General features: G+C 38.1%; 1 protein-coding gene across 1 annotated transcript in view; it reads right to left on the bottom strand.

The window, feature by feature from the left end:
- The window catches only part of LOC308501252 (uncharacterized protein C1orf87), a 68,946-nt gene that overhangs the window by 20,300 nt on the left and 20,740 nt on the right, over window positions 1–27,906 (bottom strand). The window contains exons 4-8 of the mRNA XM_081057302.1: window positions 22,266–22,394; window positions 21,472–21,735; window positions 19,568–19,689; window positions 15,786–15,975; window positions 8,890–8,987 (exon numbers count right to left, since the gene is read on the bottom strand). Coding sequence (XP_080913428.1) covers window positions 8,890–8,987; window positions 15,786–15,975; window positions 19,568–19,689; window positions 21,472–21,735; window positions 22,266–22,394 — 803 coding nt within the window. The remainder of the gene's footprint in view (window positions 1–8,889; window positions 8,988–15,785; window positions 15,976–19,567; window positions 19,690–21,471; window positions 21,736–22,265; window positions 22,395–27,906) is intronic.

Below are 27,906 nucleotides of genomic sequence, written 5' to 3'. Positions count from 1 at the left end.
TTCTATTTTCTTATTCTGTAATACCAGGGCTTCTTGGATTCAATCTCTATTCTTATTCCTCTATATCTACTATCTTTTCTTATTTTCTTCTCTGTTCTTTTTCTCTAGATTTTGTGGGAACCTTTCAAGATTGACAATGTATTAGATTTTCTTTTTTAGTGTTAGTTTGCTGTTTGTTGATTTCAGGTTACCTCTTTTTTTTTGGTAAATAATATTTTACTAGAACACAGCCACAGCCATTAGTTATGTGTTATTTATGATTTTTTTCAGGCTACAATGACATAGTTTAGCAGTTGCAACAGACTGTAGACACACAAAGCCTAAAACATTTACTATCCAGCTCTTTATAGAAAAGGTTTGCTGATGTAAACATTTAACTTAGAATTCCTTCATATCCTAAAATATATAGCAGTTTTTAGATTTCCTTGATTATTTCAAAAAATTTTAAATGAAATGTAATTTATATAACATTATATTAAATTCAGGTGTACAACAAAATGATTTCATATGTGTATGTATTGTGAAATGATCACCACAATAAGTCTAATTAATATCCACCATCACACAGAATCCTGGTTACCTCTTAATTCTGCCATAGTAGTTTTCATTTCTTTGAAACTATCCAGATTTCCCTAAGGTTTTAAAAATTTCTTCTGTTCACTTTTTGTGCTGTTTAAATTTTATTGTTATAGACTTTTAACTTCATTATGCTTACTACTTTCCAATTCATTTCAGTGGAGGACACGGCTTTTTATACTCTACAGAGAACCATGGATGATTTTCTCTATGTTTCCTAGTTTCTAAAATAAATCATTTTCAAAAGTTTGATGTTATTTGGAGTTTGCAGGATCCTGATTCACTCTTCATGTTTGCAATATTTTTTAAAAATTAGGCATCATATTTTGGGTTTTCTCTTTATTCATGGTCAAATGAGGAATTGTTCACATTTGACACAACACAACAGGGGAATTGTGTAGATTTCCTTTAGCTCTACCCTCTGCGCATTTAGCCCTGTAGTTAAGGGGCAAGTAGAAACTGCCACCGATGCTTGGATGACTGGTCCCTCTCAGGCATTTGCCTGTTGTCCCTTGGTTGTAACTACCACAGGGGTAGGATCTTCTCACCTCGCACGTTGGATATCAGACACTAAATTAGTATAGTATGCCATAACCGATATACTCCTCAGCACATACAATTACCAGGGATTTCTCCCTCTGCTCCGAACCACACGACTTTATTCTCAGGAATTATGCTTCACCAGATACAAACACCGCAGCCAGCTTTATTCCCTTCCCACCTTCCTCACCTCAACATTCTGCTCTGTCATATTTGGAAGTTGTGCTCTCTGCATATGTACAGAAAGTTGTGTGTTTTGTTGACCCTGAGAAGGGTATCCTGCCACGAAGGACACCTTCTGGTTAATTGGCCTCAAATTTATAACCAGAGTCTAGTAGCCTTTGCTGGTGGAAGCCTCTCATGCATGCAGCATATCAGGGAAAAAGGCACAGAGTAGCTGCCAAGCCTCCTGCACTGTGTTCCTGCCAGCTGAGCCGACCTTTATCAGGGAGTTCTTAGAATCATTTTTCAATCAGTAAGCTGAGACCTGACCCGTCCAATGGGAACTGCATAGCTATAGACTGACTTGCATCTTGCCTGATTAATTGGAACAGCTCCATAACGACCAATCAGAATGAACGATTCCAATCAAGGACAGTGCTATTCGGACCAATCAGACTGTGTATATTTGGATTCCTCATTTGCATAGAAATGGACCAGTCAGGAACCTGGGTGGGAACTTTATATAAGTGGGTCTTACCTTGTCTCAGTGGCAAGCACTTTCAGTTTCCTAAGGAGACTGTATCTTCCTGGTTTGCAGACTGTTTACCTGAATAACGTTTCTCTTTTTTACTGCATCCCAGACTGGGGACTCCCATTGGCACTAGATTGGTGGCAGCGACCTTTTGTTGACAGCGGGAAAGTGTATGTGTGTATCCTTGGGTAGGGGAAGGAGTGGGGTAACAGTACTCAGGCTACTACAGAAAGGAGCACCTGTGTTATTTTCTGGTTGGTTAGGACTTGGGGCCTCCAAATCAAGAGGAAGGCTGTGGTGAAGCGACAGTGTCTTCTGTCTTCTGCATTTCTTTTAGGTAGTCAGGGCAAAGCTTGGGGGAGCAACTCATTTGTTTTTCCAGATTCTATTTATTTATAGGTAGTAGAGATTCCCTCTAGATTCTGGCACTAGAGTGACTATGGTTTTTGTTACAGGTGTGTTGTTTGCCTTTTTATCTCTTCATTGGAATTGTAATCAGGTGTTTTGAAGCAGATGACATTTTATACAAAAAGTCATATATATCAAAACAAAACAAAAGCTTACCATACCAAACACAGACATGTGGGCCATACCATAGAAATACCGCTGTAATATGATGAAGTTAATTACAGGTGACATGTTGTTTTGAGCTTCATACAGGCGTAAATAAAAGGGGTACTGGTGCTTAATTCCCAAGCCATTACCTTTCTCCATCTTGTGAAATGTATGCTTTGGTCATAACAACTGTTTGTGGTTCTCTGAATTTGCTATGCTTTTGCTCACTTTGTTGTCTTGGCACATGCTGCTCCTTTTCTCTCTGAAATACTCTCTCCTATCTCTTCTGGTTAGTTCCTACAAGTCCCACCGAGCTAAGCTGACACACAGTATAGAACAGAGCTGAAGAGCAGACTCTCTTCAGACTGCTAGACTCATAGGTTAACTGCCAGGATTCGAAGACTTGAATCATGATAGCCATTCCCTTGAGAATCCTGTAATCTACTTCAGCTGAGAGGATACCAAATATGCTAGAAGGAGGAGGCAGGGAGCAAGGAAACTGGAGGAGACTGTTAGTTTCTAGGACCTGTATAGTTTGTTCAGGCTGCCATAAAAAAATACACAGACTAGGTGGCTTAAACAACAGAAATGTACTTTTTTCACAATTCTGGAGGCTACAAGTTCAAGATCAAAGTTTCAGCAGGTTTGGCTTCTTTTGAGGCTCTTTCTTTGGCTTGCAGATAGCAGTCTTCTGGCTATGTCCTCAAATGGTCTTTTCTCTATGTGTCCGGACTTCCTCCTCTCATAAGGACACCAGTCAGACTTGATTAGGACCTATCTTAATGACCTCATTTTAGTTTAATCAATTCTTTAATGGCCTTATCTTCAAATATAGTCATAGTCTGAGGTCCTGGGGATTATGGCTTCAATATATGAATCAGGGTGGGGGTGGGGATATACAATTCAGCCCATAACAGAAACAAAGATTCAAAGAAGCCCAACTTTTGGGACAATTTATTTAAAATCTGTGAACCTTAATTTGCCCCTCAGTTTGCCCCTCATCTGCCCCTCAGTTTAGTCATGAGGCTGTTGGGACTATGAAAAGAGATAAGCCAGGTAAAGCATCTAACCCCATGCCTGGGACATGTTAGGTCACATGCATCAATCCCTTACATGTTCGGGTCAAGAGTTATTTGGTTATGTTATTTAACTCAGCTGCTGGGGTGCTCCTTTAACTGTACCGTCTTCCTTGGCTTTCACCTTCTTGGTCATGTACTCTAAATTGTATTCTCCCCTTCCAGTTAATTCTGAGAAGCACAGAGCTCCGCTGATACACGGGCAATAAACTCTCCAATCCAGACAAAAGGATTCTTTTCCCATTTGACAGATGGAAAATTAAGGTTAAGAAAAATTAGTTACTTGCCCACGTTCCCAAAGCCAGTGCGTTTCAGAGCTATGATTTCCATCTAGACCTCTGTGATTTTGAGGCTCATGCTGCCTGTCCACACGCATAGGGGCCAAATGGGTAGTGGAAGTTGCAAACCCGTGAATAGATGTTACCTACAAGCCTGGGGCTTCTATGGGTCATATGTGCTCCTAGAATGTAAAAGCCTCCCCACTTTTGTATCTGTAACCCAAACCTCTCCTGGGTCCTAGAGAAGAGAGCAGGAAATGCTAAGCTCATGAAATGCAGAGCTGTGTTCAGCATCAAGCCCAAGTATGGAGCCTGCTCTGGAACTCAGGCAGTTTGCCTGAAACCCCTGTACCTCACCCCCATCCTGTAAACTTGTGAGTTTCACAGGACTTGTAGGAGAGTCAGTATGTGCATTAAAAGCCAAGACCCTGAAGCTAGACAGCTTGCATTTGACTTAGCCTTATTGATGAATTTGTTTATCAGTTACATCTTGATTTTAGCTCCTTTGTGCCTCAGTTTCCTCATTTGAAGAATAAGAGTTTCTACTTCATGGGGCACTTGTGAAGATTAAAAGAGTTAATATTTATAAAGCACTTAAAACAATACCTGGAATATAGTAAGCACTATAAAAATGTTGAATGTTAATAATAACAATAACTATTATTAATTATTATTATCCTTACCTCATATGAATTATGGGCTTCTGGAAGAGAAGATGGGAATTAATGAACTCGTAAAAGCCAGGTCCAGTTTCTAAGACCGAACCAATGGTTAGATCAAATTACATCTCTAGTAGCTCGCTGCCTAACAATTTTCCTATTCTCGTTAAAAAGTAATTGCTGAATCAGACACCTCATGTTTCCTTTATCTTCTAAAATCCTCTGGTTGTTGCTGGGATTATCAAACCAGTCCTTTTCAACCTAATTGCACTGTCAATAATGGGCCAGATGTGTATGGTGAATCCTACTTGAGGCTGTGTCAATTGCTCCACTCTATTCATGAAGCTTCCATAACAACTTCATTATTTATCCCCTACCCCAACACAATTTGGCTTGTGTGCTTGTGTTTTAAACTGGGTTTGAAGCATTTAATTTTGCCAACACAATTTTAGCGTATTAGTTTTGCCTCCTGTTCTCTCTCTGCCCTCCTTAATTACCATTTATTGCAAAGTCACACAGAAACATTAAATGCTAATTCTGATTTACATGTTCCTGGCCAAGAACAGGGATAATAATTTCTATCCAACACAACCTGAACTCATTTTACATAAGGGTGATTCAGAGTAGAGATTTGAAATCGTAATCAAGTCTTTCTCAAAATCGCCTTACCCTGGCAGTCATTCACTAATGTCTCTGCTAATTGGTAGGCAAATGGCAAAAAACAAAATCTCAATGTTACAGGAAAAAAAAATACAAAAAAACAACTTTGCAACAGCATTCACGAAATTGCTCGTCTCATCAGCACTTGCAACGTGACAGTTTAAAAAGAGAACACAACTCATTTTATTTGGTTAGATGGGGCTAATCCCACATCACCATAATCCCTCCTGATGTTTTATTGATTCTAAAGGACATTTAATCAGAAAGCAGCTCAACACTAGAATCCTGCTAATTAGCAAGCAGCCACATTCCAAATGGGTTCCCAGTTGAACAGCAGATTAATGGACAATATGTACTAAAATAATGATTCGTGCATTCAGCTCCTAAAATGTGTGTCTAAATTGCATCTTTAATCTCTTAAGGATATAGGTTTGCATACAAAGCCCTTAACGGAATGGATTTAATTCAACAGAAGAAGCTTTAGACAATGACTGTTTTAAGGATGAAACAGGTTTGTCACTTATATGTGCAATTCTTCACTTGTTTTGATGTCCTTGAACATTCAAAGGTCAAATACAGGAATAAAGAAATCAGTGTGTTTCTCTGATATTCACATAAAACAGTGGGAAATTGAGAATATTGATATAAATTGCCTAACTTCATTTGTTCCCCATTCACTCTTATTCTTACATCTGATTCCTAGAACCTTGGTTCTGATAAACTTTAATCAAGTATGCTATATACCAGGTATAATGTGAGCTCTGATGCTTGCATTTTCTCCCTTTATATTGTTGCCTTTTGGGGACTCTCAGTTTTAGGTTATTGGTTTTCTACTCGGCTCTCAGCCCACTTCTCTATTTTTGCTGCTTAACCACCTCCCTTACCCTCACCCAACCACCACCAAGATTCCAGAGAAGGAAAACTCCCATGTTCAGAGCTGGTCTAGTGGAAATTCATTGGCTATGCTCAACCCTCTATCATCATTTATTTATCAATTGATGTTTCCCATAACCATTACCCTTCTTTATTTTTCTGGATTGCTCTTAAATCACCATGTGATATGTCACACATTCTAGCTTGTTTCCCTTCCCAATTAGAACACAAGCTTCCTGAGGGAAGGGGTTTTGTTTTAATCATATCTATATTCCTAATGACGAAGAGTAGTACACGCTCAGTAAATGTTTGTTAAATAAATTAATTAGGTATTTACTGTGTAAGATATGCTAAGTAGCAGTCTACAAGATGTTGAGAATACGAGAATGAGGAAAACAGTCATGTTCTTTGCCAGCATAGAGATCACTATCTAGACATACACTAACAAATCCTACAAATAAATATGTAATTACAAATGGTGGTAAGTGCTAGGAAATATAATGACAAGGAATCTGATTTTGACGAAGTGGTTAAGAAAGGCTTTCTTCATTTGACCATTGCTATGAATTAGGCAGAATTCATGTATCTACATCCTTCAGACTATTTTGAGACTACTCGTCCTCCAGTTCAGTTCAATTCCATGTTTGTTGAATACTTACTACTACCATGTTTCCTTGAAAATAAGACCTAGTCAGACAATCAGCTCTAATGCATCTTTTGGAGCAAAAATTAATATAAGATCTGATATTATATTATATTATATTATATTATATTATATTATATTATATTATATTACATTACATTATATTATATTAAAGACCCAGTGTTGTATTATACTAAAGACCAGGTCTTATATTAATTTTTGCTCCAAAAGATGCATTAGAGCTGATTGTCTGGCTAGGTCTTATTTTCGGGGAAACACGGTATGTTACAGGCATTGCTCTGGACATTTGGCTTACATCAATGAATAAAACAAAGATCCTGCCTGCCCTATGGCACTACAGTCTATAGTCTATCAGAGATCAACGGATAACAATAAACATCACACATCAGCAAATTACCAAATACATTAAAAGTTGATACAGGTATAGAAGAAAGCAAAAGAAAATATGGTTGTTGGCGCAAATGGCTGGGGTCTACAATTTTAAATAGGGTGGCTAGTGTAGGCTTCATTGCCAAGGTGACATCCGAGCAAAAACTTGAAGGTGAAGGAGTTAGCATGAAGATATCTGGGGAAAGAGCATGCTGGGTAGAGGAGACATTTAGAGGATAAGTGCTAAGTTGGATGTGTGCCTAACGTGTTTGAGGAAGACAAGTTGTGACTAGAACATAATGAGCAAAGAAAGTTGTAGATAGAACCAGAGTAGTGATGAGGGAGCAGATCACATAGAACCCTTTGTAAGGACTTCAATTTTTTTGTTTTCTTCCTCTGAGTGCAATAAATTCCCCTTGCTATTATGAGCAAAACAATGACATAACTATTTTAGGTTTTAATAGGTCATTGTAGCCGCTGTACTGAGGATAAACTAGGAGCAAGGGAGAAGCAGAGTTCAGTTAGAAGGAAGGTTATTATAGTAATCCAGGAGGAAGATAATGGTAGCTTGGATGGGTGTGGTTTAGAAACAATGGAGCTGGTGAGAAGTGACCAGATTCTGCACATATTCTGAACATAGAGTTGATTTGCAGATGGATTAAATATGAAATCTGAGGAAAGAGAAAAGCCAAAGGTTACCAGTATGTTGTGTTTTCATTTTAATTCAGTTCAGTATATTTTCTAATTTTTCTTGTGATTTCTTCTCTGACCATAGGTTATTTAAAAGTATATTATTAGACTGGGGTTATTATTTTGGGGAGAAGACATTGTATTTTTCATCTCTACAAATTTTATTTGGGTCTCTTTCTATATCTTCCATATCTCTCATTATACTGATGCTTTCATCAGTGATGCTTCTTAAACATGTGAAGTGCATTTATAATTGCTTTTTTTAATGCCCTTGTCTAATATTTCTACCATCTGTGTTGTTTATGAATTTCCTTCAGTTAATTGGTTTTCTTCTAATGATAGATTATACTTTTCCTGCCTGGTAATTTTTGCACAAATGCCAGAAATTGTGAATTTTACATTTTTGATTTTTCCACGTATATATTTTTTATTTGTTTAGAAATTTTGAGGATGTAATTAAGTAAGTTGGAAATGGTTTGATTATTTTAAGCTTTATTAGGGCTCTTCAAATTTGTTAAATTTGTCTAGGGTAATTTGGCTGTACTACAGCATAATATCCTTCTGAGGACTCTACTCAATGCCACATGTGTTCCTCTCTGATTTGTGAAAATATGAACTATTCCCAACTCTGTTTGAGATCTAAGCATTTTCTACCTCTTTCTTTTGGTATTTCTTTCTCTGGCCTTGGCTAGTTTCCTCAAATGCATACGTTAGCCAGCACTCACACGAAGACTTAGGGGCAACTGTTTGGAAAACTCCAGAGAGAACTTTCTGAGGATCTCTCCTCTTTGCCACTCTGTACTCTGCGTTCTAGACTCCTTTGCCTTCCTGAGCTCCAAACTCTATCTCTTTAGTTGAAGGACAATGCTGGGCTCAGTTTGAATTCCCCCTTCTTGTTCAATAAGCTGAGCTTATCTCATTTGTTTTTCTTCTCTCAAGAATCACTGCTCAGTGCTGCCTCTTGTCCAATGTCTGAAAACCATTGCTTCATAGAGTTTGTCCTATGTTTTAGTTATTTAAGTAGAATGGTAAATATGATAATTGATAGTCTATAATGGCTAGAAATGGAAGCCTACTCCTTTTGTTTTTCTATGGCTAAGAAGACCTTTTGGTCTTAATGTAAGCTAACCTTTTTTAACTCTGTTTTTAGGTAGTGAAATTGATTGTTTCACACATAAAATTTCTACTCTAAAGACAAATCTCTGTGTTTGGTATCCTGTCATAGGACTATGTGAATAAAAAAAAATCAACTTACTTTATTTCATCTCGGTAACCTAAATCTTGATGGCTTAGTAATGTTTCCAGGAGGCTCAGAGTCAGATATAATCCATGTTTCCCACATATAGCCCTGACCTGCAAATAAGAGAGGATTTGAAGTTTTACTGTAATGAAGTTAAGATTTGAATTTCCCTCCCATAATTAGAACTTGCATGATTTTGACAAAGAATTAGTACTCAGGAGTGTACTGTATCATTAGGATATCATCCAGGACAAGAATGTCCAACTGGATGCTCATCAATAGCAAATTTGTATTTGATTCTTAGAGATGTAGTTCAGTACCCAGAAGTCAGTGAACTTGGAGATTCTGATCTTACATTTTTATTAGCCATGGGATTGGTGCTCAAGGCCTAGAAATGTTATATATATATATATGTGTATATATATATATATATATATATATATATATATACACATATATATATATACACAAATATATATATACACAAATATATATATACACAAATATATATATGTATATATATATACTTATTATATAGGTAAATTGCAAATATTTTTGTGTATCTACTTTGATTGAAAAAACAAGCTTTTATTAGCATGGTTAATATTACTACCTGCAGTTTAGGAAATCAAGGCTTAGGTAGATTAAGTGACTTCCTCGTTATCACATAATTAATAAATTATGGAACTTAGTCTAGAAACCAGATGCTCAATAAATATTTGTTGGATGAATGAATGAAGTGTCGCAACAGTTTCCCAAGTACTTAATATTTTCTGAGCCTAACTGACAAACCAGTTCAGTTCTCAGGTTGGTGGGTGGCTGATACTCAGATTCAAATGTGAAAAACCTTTAGGGGTGTGATAGCACATGTTGTATACTTCGTATAATGTTTAAGCATATAGACTTTGGAATGAAACAGGACTTATTCTGAACACCAGATCTGCTTCCTATGATTTGTGCAACCTCAGGAAGTTACTTAATCTTTCTATGTCCAATTACTTCAACTACTGAATAAGACTAGTATTTTCTGCTTCCTAGGGTTTTGTGAAGATTGCATGAGAAAACAAGTGGTTAGAATAGTGCTCGGCTTTTAGTAGACATTGGATTAATATCTGTTAAATGAAGAAAAGAAGGGAGAGGAGAGGAAGAAAAAGGGAGAGGGGAGGAAAGAGAGAAGAGGAAAGGATAGAGAAAAGCAATGTCTATTTAGTGTTTGGGATAGATAGTAGCTACTAAAAAGTAGCTAGTATTATTATTTTGAGAGGAAGTGCAGTATAGTAACTGCATTAAGCCTGTCTTTTTCTTCTGATGTTTTGACCTCCTGGGTCCTTGCTGACTCTGGAGACATTGCTCCTCCCAGGGCTAGCCACTTCCTAGATATGGTACAGGATAGGCTTGAGAGGGTGCCTTTCATATCAAACCAACCACCTTCTTTATTGAGGCTCTCACACTTGGGCTACTATTTCTCTGCCAAGTACCAGGCAACTCAGGACAGATCATATGTCCCAGAGCCCAAATTATTCAAGCTAGGCAATCCTAAACCTTACCCTGCCTTGCCCATTCCACTATGAAGCCTCTTGCCTAATTTCCAGCTCATCCTCTGCACCTCCTGACACACCCTGGTGCTTTCCCGTGTGGCTGTGTGATATGCCACATCCCCTTATCTTGGGAACTGTAACACACTATCATTTCAATGGCAGTCATCTGATCTATTGGTTTGATCATACCTGAAGAATAAAACCTAAACTTTAAAACAGTGACAAAAAGATAATTTACATTTATCTTTATGGACGGAAACAAATCTGTGTTTGAAACTTGCAAATATTACTATGTGTAGAGGAGTTGTGCCAGGAAAGCTTAACAACAAAAGGTCGATTTGAAACGTGAAAAATGAATAAGAGTTTGCCAGAAGAATAAGGGGTTGGAGAGAATTCCAGGCAGATGAAAAGCATGTTCAAATAATGGGTGAGAAAGAGCATGGTTCTTGTTAGAAACTGCAAATATTTTGACATTATCCACTCTACTAGAGTTTTATACCCCTTTTCAGGCTGGGTAGTAGTTATCAGTTCATTAGAGCTTCTCTACATAACAGTGGCTTCCTGAGGGTTGGAATTGTATTTCATTCATTTTCCTATCACCAATACCTAGCGCAGTGTTGAAAAACAAAAGATCGATTATTATTGAATAAATGACTGTGTGGATGAACGAGGAAGTGAATGAACGAGTTGAAGACACTGAAGAGTGTAGTGTATATGGACAGAGATTGGCAAAAAATAAATTTAGAGAGGTAGAAATTAGTCACATTATGCCATTTTACTTCATAAATAAGAATTGATTTGTCCTTATGATTAAAGCATATTGATGTATTTTTAAACATCAATATTAAGAGGTTATTCTAAAAATAGTTCATTTACTTCTGGCAATATTGAGTTTTGCTTGAGGCTAAAGTGAACAGCAGATTAGAAATAGTACATCAGGGTTCCTAGAAACGACTGATTGATAGCTGCTCAGACCTGACTGCTGACAGTTGTAGAGGAGTAATAGAAACATTTATCAGAAAATCCTGGCAATTTAGTGTTATTCAGGATTATTGCTAAAATCCTTTAAAGGATGAATATTCATAAGGATGACCCTTGTTCAATAAGAAAGCATTTCATTATGTGAAGTTTCTTCTGTTTGATAAGAAATTTAAAAAATCAAATGTAAATAAATTTTGTGTTATTTAGAAAATGACATGTGAAATAAATATTCATTTCCCCAAAGTGCTCCTTGAAAGAGTGGTGCACAGATGCTCTCTCAACTTCCTCTCTTCCCATTTATGGCTCCGTTTACTACTTACACCATCACTATACTCAAACTGTGTTTACCAAGTCACTAGTAACCTCCATGGGTTTCGAGTTAATGAATACTTTTCAGTCCTGATTATAAATGGTCTCTTCACAGCATGCAACATGGCTGATCATGCCATCCTTCGACACATCTCTTCTCCTGGCTTTCTTGACCACTCCCACGTCTCTTTTGATTATTTTTAGTCTCCTTCATTGGCTTCTCTTTGTCTACCTATTTCTTAACAATGAGTGCCCTCCTCAACCTTCCCTTCTCACTTTTCATTATGTCCTTGGTAATCCTAACTACTCCCATGGTGTTGACTCCATATTGAAGATTCGTAAATCATTATTCAGTTTTAATCTCTCAACCCAGATCAACGTGTTCAAAACTTCTTTTACCCCTCCAAACTGCTCCTTTTCTGTTTCCTATCTTGGAGAATGGTGCCACCATCCACTAAGTTGCCAAAGTCAGAATCTTAAGAGTCATTTTTGATTCTTTTAAATTCAGCGCCCACATCCAATTAGTCACCAAGACCTACTTTTGTACCTCCATAATACCTCCATCTGTCCTGCTACTGTCCTGGTTTAAACCCTCGTAATTTCTTGTTTGAATTACTGGACCAGCCTTCCCAAAGCGTCTCTCTGCCTCTAATTCTCTATATTCTATCAGAGTGCTCTTTTTAAATTTCAAGTTTGATCATATCATTCAAGTGTTTAATATCCGTTGACGATTCCTCTGGGCCTTCAGGATAAAGTTCACACTCCTTACAAACTTCATAAACTGGCTCCTACTTTCCATTCTAGCATCAACTTGAGCACCATCTACTACTGTCCCCAGCCACCATACATTCACTATGTCCTGCCTATACGAATGACTTACAGCTCCTGAATTAACCATGTGCTCTCATTTCAGTGCCATTTCTTATTGCTCCTTTTTCCTAGAACACATTTCCCATCCCTTTGCCCCTTCCCTCAATTATTTGCCAGATTCACCTGTCCTCTAAGATTTAGTATCTGCATTCTCTCCTCTGGAGAGTTTTTGGGCTCGGCTCTGTTGATGTTTCTTCTCTGTGTTCAAAGTTACTGACATTGCATTTGTTACATGGAATTGTGACAACCTGTTTAAAAATGTCACCTTTCCCCCCGAGCTCCTGAAATCATAATAGTCTGTTTTCCTTAGCCTTATATCACAGTTCCCAGAATACATTGAGCGATTAACATGTTGAATGCAATAATAGGATAAACATGCCATACTGATCAGAAAGATGGCCATTGCACTGGAAAAAGGAAATGGTTTGAAGTTAGTAGAAATAATTTTATAGTCTCAGGGTAGAGTGTACAGATATAGAAACAACCAAATACAAAAGAGGAGCCTGACAAACTGCAGAAGAGTGTCTTATAGTCCTGGTCACCGGGTAAATTAGTGTCAAGCTGGGTCTTGCCACAAGAAGAACCTTCACATTCACAAACCTTGATTCCCTGAGTCACGGGACTCCCTCTTGCTGATAATGAGGAAGCTGTATGACAATGAAGCAGAGAATAATTGGAAGTACAGTCACCTGTGTTCTAGCTAGTTCCTCCTTGGAGGAAGGTCTGGGAGTAGTTTGGGATGTAGAGGGGAAAGAGGATGAGTTCAAGAGATGAAGACTACAGATTATGTCTAAAAGAGTTCAACGGAGCCTGCATGCTTGGGGGTGTCTTCGGCTCTAAAGACCTGTTGAATCTACTTGGGCAATGGTCAGGGCAGTTAATAAATGTGGATCCACGTTGCCTCAGCAGTTCTTCCAGAAGCCATCATTGCATCAAAGACATGCTACAGGAATACGATGAGTGAATCCACAGAATGAGGATGACAGATATTTGATGTTTCCATAGTGTTCTATGACAATGATCAAAATTGCATTGATTTCAGTGACAAGACTCATGATTGCCCATCAAGATTGCATTTATTTATCTGAGAAGCTACAGCAGATCTGTGAACCCTCTGAAATGCTGGCTGTGAGGATGTGCCTCAGCTCCCTCTCCCTCACCCGGCACACGGTGCATAGATTTTACAAGAAACTTAAGGAGGTCTGTGATTCTCTCCCCCGTACTCCAATGAAATTGAGTACTGGTCAAAAAGAAAAAACACTTTCAACTCAGATGATGTTTCCTAGTCCACTCTGAAGTCCTATGTCCAGGAGCAAGGATGCTGGGGTAGAATGCTGGGGTAGAATGCTTTCTGTATCCAATGTCCCTTGGGCCTCAATTTGTCTTACATTCGGGGGAAACAGAATTCTATTTTGCATACCTCCCAGAACTGTAATATACTTAGAGTGAGTTCCAGATGTCTTAAGAGATGCCAGATGGCTCACAAGACGCAGACCAGCTTAAAGGAAAATGTGCCCCATTTCCTGGGATGTGAACCACAAATTTAAACTGTTGCGGCCAGCCGTGGGGGAAGTTCAAGGCCTGCTCTGATAGCCAGTGCTCATTGTGGCCATCACTTGACCTTGGGAAAGGCCTACTTTCCTTTGGATGTTTTGAAGTGATAATTTCAACAAACATTGATTTTTTTTTTTTTATTAAGAAAGAAGGGAAACTAATATTTACTCATGCCTCATATATCAGACAGTGTGCTAAGTGCCTTCACATACTTATATGGTTTAATCATCACAATAGACACAGGAAGTAAATATTTGGAACCCAGTTTTCTCAGATGAAAAAATCTGAGGCACAAAGAGTTCAAGCAAATTTATTTTGATTTTCAAGTCATTTATGTGCAATTCTATGAGTATCATCTGAGAACATTCAAGTTTCAGTGATGGTGTTATGTAGTTTCTGATAATAAAGAATTGATGCTTCTTTATTTCTACTGATCTAATTCCTGAATATGATAAATGTCATTTATGACGTGTGAAATCTCCTGTAGTGTTCTCTCTCTCTCTCTAGTGAAATGTATGTTTGCATACATACTTACACATGTACATACTGTCATGAGCTTCGTCTTTACATGCTTAGATGACTGTATACATGAAAGCACAGAGAAAGCTACTTCTATGCTAGAATAAGAACCCACTTTCAGTAAACATCACTTGTTCTTTTAATTCTCTGACTCACTCAATTCTAACCCATGTTTACCTAGATAAAAGGTATTTGCCAGTCTTTCCAACACGACTTTCCCCGTTCTACCCAGTAATTTCTAATCCCTTCTATTCCTCTGGAATTCTAACTCTTGTATCCTGGGCTCAGTGGAAACTTCCAGATATGTTCTGTCTGGCGGAGTCCCAATTCTGGCTCTTAATTTCCAGTTCTCTTCTACACTTTGAATCCTGCCTCTAATACTTGCTAGCTGTGTCCCTTGGGTAATTCAACGGGCCTCTCTAAGACTGTTTTTAAAATTTATTAAATGGGTATTATAACACCTGCTTAGATTTTTTTTTAGTTATTTATAAGTGTTAAATGAAATAAAATAATGTAAGTAAAGCATTTGGCGCGGTACTTGTCACTTAGTAAGGTCAAAGCTCAGTGATGATGAGTTGCCGTTAATGGAATTATAGTAATAGTGGTAATTATTATTTCACCTGTATGCATGGTAGCCTCATGACTGGGGTTTGTAGTTAACATGGTTCTAGATCTTCTTCCATGAAACACTTCTGCACTGTTAATTAATGTTCCAAAACAGTATGCTAATCTCTATGAGCAATAAATCAAATCAGTCCCTATAGCTTGGTGTTCCTAAGGAATGGGATACCACATGCTGATCTCCCTGGAAGCTGCTAGAGGGTGTGAGAAATGAACATTTGGCCTTGGAAAAATATTTGTTTTTCATTGTGAAATAGTATTTGGGTATTGTCATATTCTCTATTGTTAACACAAAACATAGCCCAGTGTAAGTAATTTCTGGATCAATTCTGCACATTTCACAATTCCTTTCCTATTTTGTTTTTCTCCTCTCTGGCACGGAAAACAAAACCAAACAAAAACCAGTGTAATGTAATCCACAAGCATAACACACATCATAACTGTGCTTTCTTACCATAGACCCAATGCCCTGAGGTAGCCTTTTAGAGATGAACTAATCTGAAATATAATTTTGGTTACCTTGGGTGCAGGTAGGCAGCCAGAAAATGAGCGATCTTCTTTTCGAAAACTCAGATTAAGGTTGTCTATGTTGAGTTTGCCATTGGTTGTCTTTAGTGCCATCTTTAAGATCTCCAACAGGCTCCTGTTCACTTCTGGCTGGGAGCTGGAGTCTTGAGGGGCAGTACCACGTGGAGGGGCAGGGGAAAGGCTGTGAAAAGATGATCCACTGAAAGCTGCTGTATGTTTCCACACTATGTCTCTCACCCCTGTTGTACATTTTGGAACCAGATAACCCACCCAGTAAGGCCTTTCAAATCTCGGTAACCTGGTCACAGGATTTCATAGATTAAGTCAAATCTGTTCCATGGTAATGAGCACCACAGTCTTTTTCGCAGGAGGAACCAATGAATTTGATTAGAACATGGACCACAATTTGTAATCTACTCTCTCATGTTTCTAGGTTGAGAGAAAATGTTTGAAGTGACATAGTAGTTTACTGCTTGATCTTCCTTTGTTTTAAGCCCAGATAATCAACTTTCCAAACTATTCATTCTCACAAGAAAAGCAAAGCAAAGTAAAGCAGATCCTGCCAGATCCCTGTAACCAAGGAACCTGTATAGAAGAAAGTCTTGAACGAGGTGAACTTGCTGCATTATCCTTGACTCTGCTATTAGTGCCTGGAAAACCCAGAAAAGATTTGGGAGTAATTATTTATTTACTGGGTGGCATGCTAATGTATGCAATTTTTCAGATGGTTTATCTAACTCACCACTGTTATTACATTACATAATAGGTGAAAAATACCAGGGTGATAAAGTGTTAGAGTCATTTGTTTTATGAAAGAGTTTGAGATGTTTACTCATTTAACATTCGAAGCTATGTGTCCTTTCAGATTTGGCTGAACTTTATTTTCTGCAGTGAAGCTTTTCCTAGTTTCCATTGTCTCGATGTAAGTGCCACTTCCCTAGAGGGATATTTTATGAAATCTCCCATCTTCCATAGAAATCAGTTTACTTTCAGTGGTGTGCTGGTAAGTCTTCAACAACCAGCTCTTGAAGATAAAGCCCTAACTTGGGGCATTACTGATTTTCACGTGTAAATACTCCCACCATGGTTGATGTCAAGCTACCCATATGATGTCACTGAATGCAGAGTTGGGAACTGATGCTCATAGTGGGTCCTCATAATGTTCCAGCACCTTCTGCTTGATAAACTCTTTCACAGTTCTTTGTTCTTTTCCTTACTAAGTTGCCCTCAAGTTGTGGCTGTGTCTTTCTTTCTTTAGTCATTGTTTCATGTCTGACTACCCTAGCAGACTGCTCCATAAGAAGTGGGCTGAGTCTGTTTTGTTCCGTATGGTTTCCAGAGATCTTGTACAGTACATGGAATTGATTATTTTTAGATGTATTTCACTTTTCCAAAAGGTCATATGTATCTTCGTTTTTGCTCTGTTACTCTTACTTGAACTTTGGCCCTAAACTATACCATTCTGAACTAGTTAGTAATAGCTAATATTTTCCAAAAGCTTGGTACAGGAAAGGAGAAGTGGTTGTTTTTGTTTTTGTTGCCTAGCTCTGCACCCTCCTTTCCTTGCTCAGGGAGTTCCCAGCTCAGGAGACTTCCTCTCACTCCAGCAGAGGAAAATGCCAGCTATTCTCTTTGCTGTGTAGGGTACAGGACTCCTGACGGCCTTGCCAATCAGAAGTATCTGTCCCAGATTTGGATCAGAATTTTTCCCTTCTCTTTCCTTTTCTTGCGATGCCAGTTTCTGGGGGTAGGCATTCATGGGACTCTAGCCTCCTACTCCCTACACTGATTATTGAATGGAAAGGTATTGTATGAACCCATTTACTGCAGCTGGTGGGATCTCTTAGAAAACCGGTTGTAGGAGTTGAATTCATTTGGTCCAACTTAGGGGATGTGAGCTGTTGCCACTCCTGCTTCCACTGGTGGTGCTGGAGGCTTTTTAAACATCACAGAGCTGCCTCATTAAAGGCTCTACCTGATAGAACATGAGAGGGCATTTTCCCGAGTAGCACATTAGCAAAGAGCCTGGATTTATTGCAGGCCATCAGTCCTGTGCTTCTACACACACACACACACATACACACACACACACACAGTCTAATTTGTATAAAGCCGCACCTTCTCTGATGAGTTCAAAATGGTCTCTTTATGCACCTTTTTATAGAGTAGATATCCAGATGTCTCTGCATGTGAAATGATGCAAGATCTTTGGATAATTGGAGGTGCCAATTACATTTAACAAATATTTATTGAGCATCTCCCACGTTTCTGGAACTATGCTAGAAGAACTATGTGAGACATTGAGTTGTCCAGGACAGACACTATATCTAACATCAAAAGCAAAATAAGTAATTATAAATACAATGTCTTTTATGAAGAGGAAATAACTATGGAACCATACAGCAAAGAGACTTCATCTAGTCTAGGGCTCAGGAGAGGCTTCCTATCTAGGACTCATAAGACTAATATCTGTCAATGAATGACCATGTTTTTCAATGCATAGTCTATTACCTCTCACGGCCCAACTCTCATAACCTGTATTATATGAAATGTGGTTGCTGATTATTAAAACTGTATAGGGTTTTATGGCTCTCAGTAGGACAGTTACTCCCAGAGCAATATTGGCCTGGCATTATCCACATGGCAGTCTCACTTTCTTTGGACTGTGAACCCTTGAAGGAGAAACTAGGCCTTGCCAACTTCTGAGTTCACCGTGCCCAGCCAAGTGTGCCTGGCAAGCAGCTGGTATTCAATAAATGTTTGTTGAATGAAGTATCAGAGTCAAGAGGGGCACCCTGTAGAAGGAAATTAAGTCACTTGGCTTAGGGACATTGTACAGAAAACCCTACTTTTTTCTTACAGAAAAGAGGTAAACTCCTATGACATGGCTCTTAGCCACTATGTCACATTATTTGTAACTAAAAAGAGTGTCTTCTGGTTGGATACTTTAAAGATAGTAACAAACAGTTATATAGCACTTTCTATAATAGGTACCATGTACTGTTTTTAAGAACTTTGTATTAATTAACTCAGTTACTCTTTTAAATCTCTGACGTGAAGTCTATTGTTCCCATTTTATAGTTGGAGAACAGAAGCACAGAGAGAGTGACTAGTCCAAAGTTGCACAGCCACATAGTGGCAGAGAAAAGGATTGAGCCCAGGCTTCTGGCAGTGGGGTTATTATTATGCTTCTAACCACTGCACTTCGTCATTTTTCTTGGAAAAAGCAGAGATTATCATGCTTTACTGTGTCTCATCTCTAATGATATTCCTCACATCCTACTTTTACTTGTAATCATTTCTTTTCCTTGAGATTATGGGAAGGGATTATTGATTCTTGTACTTCAGACCTTTCTGTGCTACTATCTGTAGCCCAGGAGTTCACTGACTACACATACGTATATCTGGAATCAGACTCTCGGTGAGTTCTGTACCAGTACAGCCTCTTTTCTCATTTCATAATGAGGTTTTTCATTTTCACAAGACAGCCTCATAAAAAAGACACATACTTGATGTTTAAGAAACATATGCAATTGCTGCAAATAATTTTCTATGCCTACCTATGTACAGCAGAGAGAGAGAGATAGAGAGAGAGAGAGAGAGAGAGAGAGAGAGAGAGAGAGAGAGAGAGAGAGAGAGATCAGCATAAGCCAAGTGTTGGTGAAAAGCAAGGTGGGTCTACATTGGGTGAGCTTTTAGAGTGAATGGCTTCCAAGCTATCTGGCAGCTCCAGAAGTCTCGGGATAGTATGCCCACAAAAAGGGAGAAAGTACCTTTCGCCATGATGGCCACCACCCTGAGTTTTCCTCAGGCTGCTGTCCACAAGTCTTTTACTCTGCTGTGGATCCTCTGAAGCGGCAACTTTTAAAAACCAGAGTAGCTTTTCATAATTCACCTGAAAAATTAAATATAAAACAGATGATTTTCATTTAACTTACACGTAAGGGAAAGAAGACTGCTGAGGTAAAATGTACTTGGAACATTTTTTCCATTTAAAGTTTTAAAACCACTTTAAAATGCATTATTTATTAGTGCTTTTTACCAATTATTCCTATTATTCTCCATTCTGAACAAATGGTAAAATTGTCCTTCCTGGTAACATTGTTGGGTAGGGCCATGTGACCAGCTCTGGCCAATAAGTTGTGAGCAGAAGCTACATGTGCTACTCCTGGGTTGAGGATTAAAATACTGACATGAGACCCTCCAGAGCTCTCATTTTCCCCCGTTGACATCATGTCCAAAAATATTCCACAGTGTCTGTTTCATCAGCCTGGGTTGGAGCTAAGATAATGACAGTAATGAGAAGAGGCTGTGGCTGATTCATTACAGAAGTGTAATGTAAATGAAAAATCAGCTTTTGTTTTAAGCAACTGAGAGTCTGAGCTATTTATCACTACATAATAATCTAGCCTCTAGTCTCTCTCTCTCTCTCTCTCTCTCTCTCTCTCTCTCTCTCTCTCTCTCTCTCTCTCTCTCTCACACACACACACACACACACACACACACCTCTTAAATTATATATATGTGTGTGTGTGTGTGTGTGTGTGTGTGTGTGTGTGTATGTTTATATTTTGATATATAAGGCAAATATATTCAGATTATTTGGGAACAAGGCCTTACTAAACTAAGTGAAAAAAAATCTCAAGGCTTTTTTTTTTTTTTTTTTTTTTTTTTTTTACACAGGAAAGCACTGAAGGAATGGCGTCCATTTCCATTGCTGGGCTGGATGACATCCTAGGGACCGTGGTGGGCAGAGAACTCCAGAGCAATGGAGCGGGTAGCAGTGGAGGGAAGCTAGGTAGGGTACCTGATATAATCTAAGTGTCAGGGCAGAAAATTGGATTGAACTGAAGGTTCATACAGTTCGTACTGGTAAGTTGACATTGTGTTGCTAAATACTTCTCATAAATATATAACCAATTTCACTTATTATATTACTAAATCCTCAGACTATCCCTATGAGCTTGGTTTTGGCCGAGTTTTCTATCAACACAAGGCTCACTAATTGCTACCCATTGCCATTACTTCTTCCTATTTTAGGATATTTTCCTCTAGTTCTCTGAATTTACACTTAGACCATGCTTTGTATTCGCTCACAAATGTGAGCTTGGAGAGTACAAGCAGAGAAAGAACCCTGCCCTTGTATTGGGGAAACTTTATATCTCAGCCTTGGATCTGTCATTAATTATCTGGGTGCCCTGAGCAACTTCCTTCAGCCCTCTGAATCTCAGTTTGCTAATCAGAAAAATCACGATGGTGAGATATTTCAAAGATACCTTCCACCTTTAACTTTCTAGGAACTATCATGATATATAATATCTTAGTCAAATTTTCCATTCTTACCTTGGAATTTACAGACTGATCAGCTTGTAAATGAACTTAAGTGCACCCATTACCTTGAATCTGTAACTATCCCAATAATGTTAACAGCAGACAATGAAAGTTGGGACAGGAAATCCCTTTAAAGAGAAAGTAAACAGGACTAGGAGGCCTAAATCTATTTTCTATTCTGACTAGAGATTTCCACATATGAATACAAATAAGCTTTGTTTCTTACAGGTCAACAGTAAAGGTTATTTTCAAGAAAGAAAAACTTACCTTTCAATTCTTTTACTTTGGTGGGTTCAAGTACAATATACAAAAGGAACCCACACTTAAAATAGCAAGATGGCCATACCATTTCAGGAGAGCTCCTCCTAGAAAATCTCTGGCAGAGGATCTTGACTGTTAGTAACTGTAGAGGGACTTCATGCTTCAAGAAAAGGTGGCTCAGCTGAGATTGAAGAAGAAATCCTGAAGAGATAGGATCCAGGATCTTCAGCTCTTTCTGAAGCTTATCTAATAAGCCAGAACTCAAAGGGCATGACTTGAGTTCTCTTCTGACCAAGGCAAGAAGAAAAGTATCTTCTTTTGTCATTCCAGTTGGCCTCTGGCCAATATCCTGACACAACAACAATAGCAAACAATTAACCTGGTTCTGAAATAAGATGGCTGAAGGCCAAAACAAAGACGCAGAAGCCTAGTAGGGCTGGTATCATCTAGTTTCAGGCCTAGCCTAGAATAGGACAGGTAGGAACACCTGAAGATAAGTATTTAATTTGAGTGCATTTAATAGTTTACAATGCCTCAGGACCTTCTCCAGGAGAAGAAGAAAATGATTTCAGAGTACATACTCTGTTAGAAGACTATAAGGCATATCATCTGTCTTTTAAAAAATAACTCTTTGGTTATTCTAAATTTTCATATAATCAATCTTAGACACCCATTGGATTTGGGAGGAGGAAAGTGGGAGGAAGATGAGAAGTTCAGTTGAGACATTGGTGGGTTGCCTGCGAACCTCCCCAGGGAAGCTTCCTGGAAAGTTGATTAGACATATGGAGTCTAATCCATCCTCAGACTGTCTTATTATCTGCTCTACATCAAAATCCACAATCCATGATAGGAAACCACCCACCAACTCAGTATACATACCTTAGGTTGTTCAAGGCCAACCCTTGCCATCTGTTCCAAGGACCAATCTCTAAGTTTTCTTCTGGGGAAGCCATGGATATAGGACAGGGACTGATCTCCAGTCGGTACAGAGATGCAGTGGACATTTCCCTGGTTGGGAATTTTAAAGAAATGTAAGGCTCAGAAGGGGAGAGAGGAGAGAAGAGAGAATATGAGTGAACCAGCCAATTTCTTAAAACACATTCCCAGTTTCAAAGAACTTCAGCCCATGTAGTCACTGGATCATTGAGTCTCCAAAGAAGAAAGATTGACATTAATTTCAGCATAACGTAATTAATACATTTTTGACAAATACATTAACAACTACAGTTTCATTTATGCCAGAAAGAAGGTGTCTGTGACAAAGAAAAAATAGGTAGAACATGAGGTGTTTATAGGCAACTGTAAGGTTCTTATTGTAGATGAGGGTATCCTTAGGCCGTTTTAATCAGCAGATGCAGGAAGAGCAGCAAAGGCAATTGTGAGCTTTGCTAAGAATGGAATAGAAGAGATTAAAAAGCCTAGCTAGACTATTACATCCCAAGAGTAATGTTATTAAAGGTCAGAATAGAATAAATGATGGAACAACGGTCAATGATAAAATCCCATTCCCTCTTGCCATGGAGTATGGTGCATTAATCATGCTTGTTATTTTCTATATTTTATGATGGTTTGACATTGTGGGGGGCCCTGCTTGCTGGAGGAGATAGTTCCTCCGGACCTAATTCCTAGAGATAGTTAGCTGCCTGCTAACACAGTGTTCATATGCAGACCAACCAATCCTGAGTCCATATCCCCAACCACCTCCTTCATCTAACCCTCACACACAAAGCCAATGTTTCCTCTGTTGAAATCAACCCAGGTCCAGATACCAGACAACTAGGGACAGCCCATATGCACAGAGACTCCTGGAATTATTCAAACTCGCCAGTCCTAATCTGTTTATCCTGCCCTACCTTGTCTCTCTCATGGAAACCCCAGTAAAGGCTGTGGCCTGTGCTTTCTCCTCACTTCTCCTGCCTCTTGACTGACCTTGGTGCTTCCCTAAGTGGCTCTGTGTGGTGTGGTATGCCCCCTTTTCCTGGGAAATGTAAATAATAAACTCTTCTTTTAAAGGCATTTGTCTCTATCTGTCAGCACGCCATAACTGATTAAAATAAGATCCGAGGTACAAATCAACCACCATCAGAATGGCCACAGGGCCACCTAACCTGGAATTGGGGGTCCAGGTTTGGAAGCAACCACATTTAAGTCTGGGCTTGGAAGATGAGTTAAATATGGATTTGAATAGGCTAGTGAGTGGTGAGGGAGGAGGAGAAGAAAGAAGAGTACAAGGAATGGAAACGAAATATTGAAAATCGCATATATACACACATGAGTATAAGGCAGATGGATGCTTTCAGAGCATAGTTTAAGTTTTGGGAAACGCAAAAGATAAGGCTGCAGAAGGAGATGAGAGAAAGGTGGTGAATAGACTTAAGTCTTATTAGTATCTGTGCTTCATTCTGAGGGCAAGAGGGAGCCATGGAAATGCCTTCAGTAGAGCTATGACGAGGCCAGAATTGTTCAAATTTGACTCCCTAGTAAATCGTACAGATAAGATTTGAACTCTGCTTTTCACCACTACCCCTGGGTGACAGAGATTCCGCATTCAGTCTACAGAGCAGTTTCATTCTATAAAATATTTGTTCAGGTATTTCAGACATATTGTTCTCAAAAGGATATGTTTCTTTGAAAATGACTTGTGATATAAAACATTTCCATTTTCAGCCACATATATTTTTCTGCCTCTGAGATTTTGATACACTTCTATATTATAGTATTCTGAGGATGCGTTTATCAATACTTCATCATACCAGTGAGGTCAAGGGGTCCTTTAGCTCCCTTTCCTCTTATTTAAACACCAAAACTCGTTTATTATTATTTTTTTTCAGCACCAGAGACACAGGTGAACAAGACAGGTATAATTCTTGTCCTTCAAGGTCTTTTTGGCCTAGCTGTCACAGACTGCATTTTATAGGGCCTCACCTGTGAAAAGGGGAAAATGTATTTTACTCCCAGGACTGGTGTGAAGAATGAGTGTTACAATGTGTTGCAAATAGTTTGTAAATTCTAAAAACTATATTAGGTATTATTTTTGGTGTATCTCCCTCTGATTGAGTGTGGGCCAGAACTGTCTTGTGTCCTGCTGATTCCCAGCAGCAAGAACAGCACCAAATTTGAGAACAAATGGAGAAACAGTGTCAGAATGGTGATGTCTTGTTCAGGCCAAGTGCACGCTGAGCTTTAGATTTGTCCCTTCAGTGATATGAATCACCCTGGATATTGTTTTTCAAAATCAAAGAGTGTCCCCAAAGTGTCAAGAAAAAGAAAATGGGAAATTTTGATCAAGAATCACCATGTTTCTGACTTCAGGAGTTGCCAGAGTACCTATAAAATCTGACGCTATAGGTTTCTCCCATTTGCTTTACTTCAAATCACAAAATACTGCTTGGGGATGACTCAATAACCTGAAATGACTGCCAAGCAAGGCTCGTTTTGGGACGTTTGCTGAAAGGAATTGGTACAAATGAAGCACAGAAATTTAACACAGATTTAGTAACTGTTCTTGGGGTGTTGGAACTCGCAAGTGTTGGAAGTGTAAACAAGTGTTTTTTTAAAGATTGCTTATAAATAAAATTATTTTAAAGTAGTTATATTGTGGGAAATTTGCAGAGACAGCACTAAACATATATTTGAAAAGTCTTATTTCTCTTATAGTGGATAACATTCCATTGTATGCATACATATTTTTTTGCTTATCCATTCATCTGTTGATGGACATTTGGGTTGCTTCCCCATTTTAGTTACTGTGAATAATGCTGCTATAAATATGGATGTACGAATATCTTCTTGAGACCCTCCTTTTAATTCTTTTAAGTATATACCCAGAAGTGGAATATAGCTGGATCATATGGTAGCTCGGTATTTAATTTTTTGAGAAATGGCCACACTGTTTTTCACGGTGGCTACAACCATTTTGCATTCCTACCAACAGTGCACAAGGGCTCCGATTTTCTTCACGTCCTTGCTAGCATTTCATTTCTTTTCTTAATGGTAACTCTATTCTAATGGGTGTGTCTGTGAGGTGGTACCTCACTGTAGATTTGATTTGCAGTTCCCTCATGATTAGTTATGTTGAATATCTTTTCATGTGCTTATTGGCCATTTGTTTATCTTTGGAGAAATGTCTATTCAAGTCCTTTGCTTATTTTTTAATCAGGTTGTTTATGTTCTTGTTGTTGAGCTTTAGTTCTCTACATATTCTGGATATTAATTTCTTATTGGATATATGATTTACTCTCATTCTGTCTGCCTTTTTTCTCTGCTTATGGTGTCTTTTGATGTACGACATTAAAAAATTTTCATGAAATCCTATCTGTCAATATTTTATTTTGGTTCCTGTGCCTTTGGAGAAATAGCCAAGAAATCATTGCCAGTCCAATGTAAAGATTTTGCTCTATTTTTTCTTCTAAGAATTTTATAGTTTTAGAGATTACATTTAAGTCATAGATCAATTTTGAATTACTTTGCATGCATGATGTTTGGTAAGTGTCTAACTGCATACTTTTGCATTTGGATATTTAGTTTTCCCAGTACCATTTGCTGAAAAGACCATCTTTTCCCCATTGATTCATCTTGGCACCCTTGTAAACATCATTTGGCCATTTATATGAGTGATTATTTTTGGACTCCCTATTCTATTCCATTGGTCTGTATGTCCATCTTTATGCCAGTATAATACTGCTTTGATTATTGTACCTTTACAATTAGTTTGGAAATCAGAAAGTGTAAGTCCTCTAGCTTTGTTTTTTTTCAGGATTATTTAAGTTCTTGAGTACCCTTGAGATTCTATGTGAATTTTAGGATGGGTTTTTATATTTCTGCAAAAAAGTCATTGGAATTTTGATAGAGATTGATAACGTTAATTTTTTCTGTACAAGAACATAGCATGCCTTTCTGCTGTTCAAATATAGTCTTGTGTCTTTCAGGAGTGTTTCATACTTTTTCTCATAAAGGTTTGGACATTCCTTAAGTTTATGTCTAGGCATTTGATTTATTTAGTTAGTTAATTTTGTTATGCATTTATTTGCTGTTGTAAATGGTGTCTTCAATTTTAACCAGTTTTTGTTTAAATATATATAAGGCCATTGTTTTGTGTATATTGATGTTATAACTATTTTGTCAAATTCTCTTATTGTTTTGGTAGTTTTTTTAGCTGTTTTGAGAGTTTATCTGTATAATCTTATCATCTAAAAACAGTTTTCCCTCTTCCTTTCTAATTATTATACCTATAATTATTTGCTCTTGTTTAATTACATTGACTAATATCTCCAACATAATATTAAGAACCAGTGGAAATAACATGTATACTTGACTTCTTTCAGACTCTAATGTGAAAGCCTCTACCACTTCTTCATTAAATAAGATGTTAGCTTTGGGTTGCTTACCTCAGAGAGAAAAAATTTTGGAAACAATCATGAATAAGACAAATTCTGATTCTCAGAATTTACAGACTCATTGAAGGAGATAGACGAGGAAACAGCTTATTTTAATAATATGACAATATTCGCTATGGGCTTATGCACAGATTGATTTAGAAGTACATTAAGGAAGACACTTACCTCACCTCAGTCTTGGTGATCAGAAAATGATGCTTCTTGGTAGAGCTGATTCTAAATTGATACCCCAGTGTAACTGGGAGTTAAATCAAAAGGAAGGGAAGAGAATTTCATACAAAGGGAATAACATGGGGAAAGAACAGAAGATAAAAGAAACAGCACTCTATTTGGGAAACTGAAGTTCAGCTGAGTGAAAGGTGGGGAAGGGAAGGAAGTAGAGATTGGACAGAGTTGAGGTAAAATGGTAAGTCAAGGAATTTGAATTTTATACTAGGGCAATGAGAATTAAGCAACAGTTTTAAATGTTTTGAGTAGGAGTTACACTTGATCAGTGGTTTTAAAGTTCCTCCTAAAAGAGGTAGCATATATATCCCCGTCCCATTGGTGTTGTGCTTTACTATGTGACTTGCTTTGGCCAATGGGAGGTTAGTGGATATGACATGAGCAAAGACTTAAAATATATTTGTGGTTGAGTGATGTGGTTGACATTGTCTTCTTGAAATGTTTATGTTACCATGAGAAGAACTTGTTTTGAAGAGCCCACTGATTCAGAACAATAAGGAAAACACGGAGCAGACATGAAACCAACTTACAGTCTGGAGCCAAGGATAGGAAAGTCCAAGTGAAATAAATGCTGTCTTAGCTCACATTTGCAGATGTAAGCATAAACAATTATAAACTGCAGAGTACTGGGGCAATTTGTTACACAGAAGTATTATTGTAATAGCTGACTAATACAGAGAGCGAAACATAGAAAAGGAAAGCCAGTTTGAAGATAATTAAAAACTCTCTGCTGAGGTATAATGGTAGTCTGACTAGGATTATGGCAGAGGAAACATAAGTAAGAGGGCATTTTTTTGAGAGACATAAGGAGATAGAATTTAAAGGATTCAGTGATTAGTTGGATATTAGAGTTCAGGAGAGAAGAGAAGGAAATCATGACCACTTTTCTTGATGGTGCA

Source organism: Rhinolophus hipposideros (assembly GCF_964194185.1).
Source record: "Rhinolophus hipposideros genome assembly, chromosome: 8".
In the NCBI taxonomy this organism is placed as follows: domain Eukaryota; kingdom Metazoa; phylum Chordata; class Mammalia; order Chiroptera; family Rhinolophidae; genus Rhinolophus; species Rhinolophus hipposideros.
The sequence above is the reverse complement of the archived record's forward strand: the minus strand, read 5'-3'. Positions and strand labels throughout refer to the sequence as shown.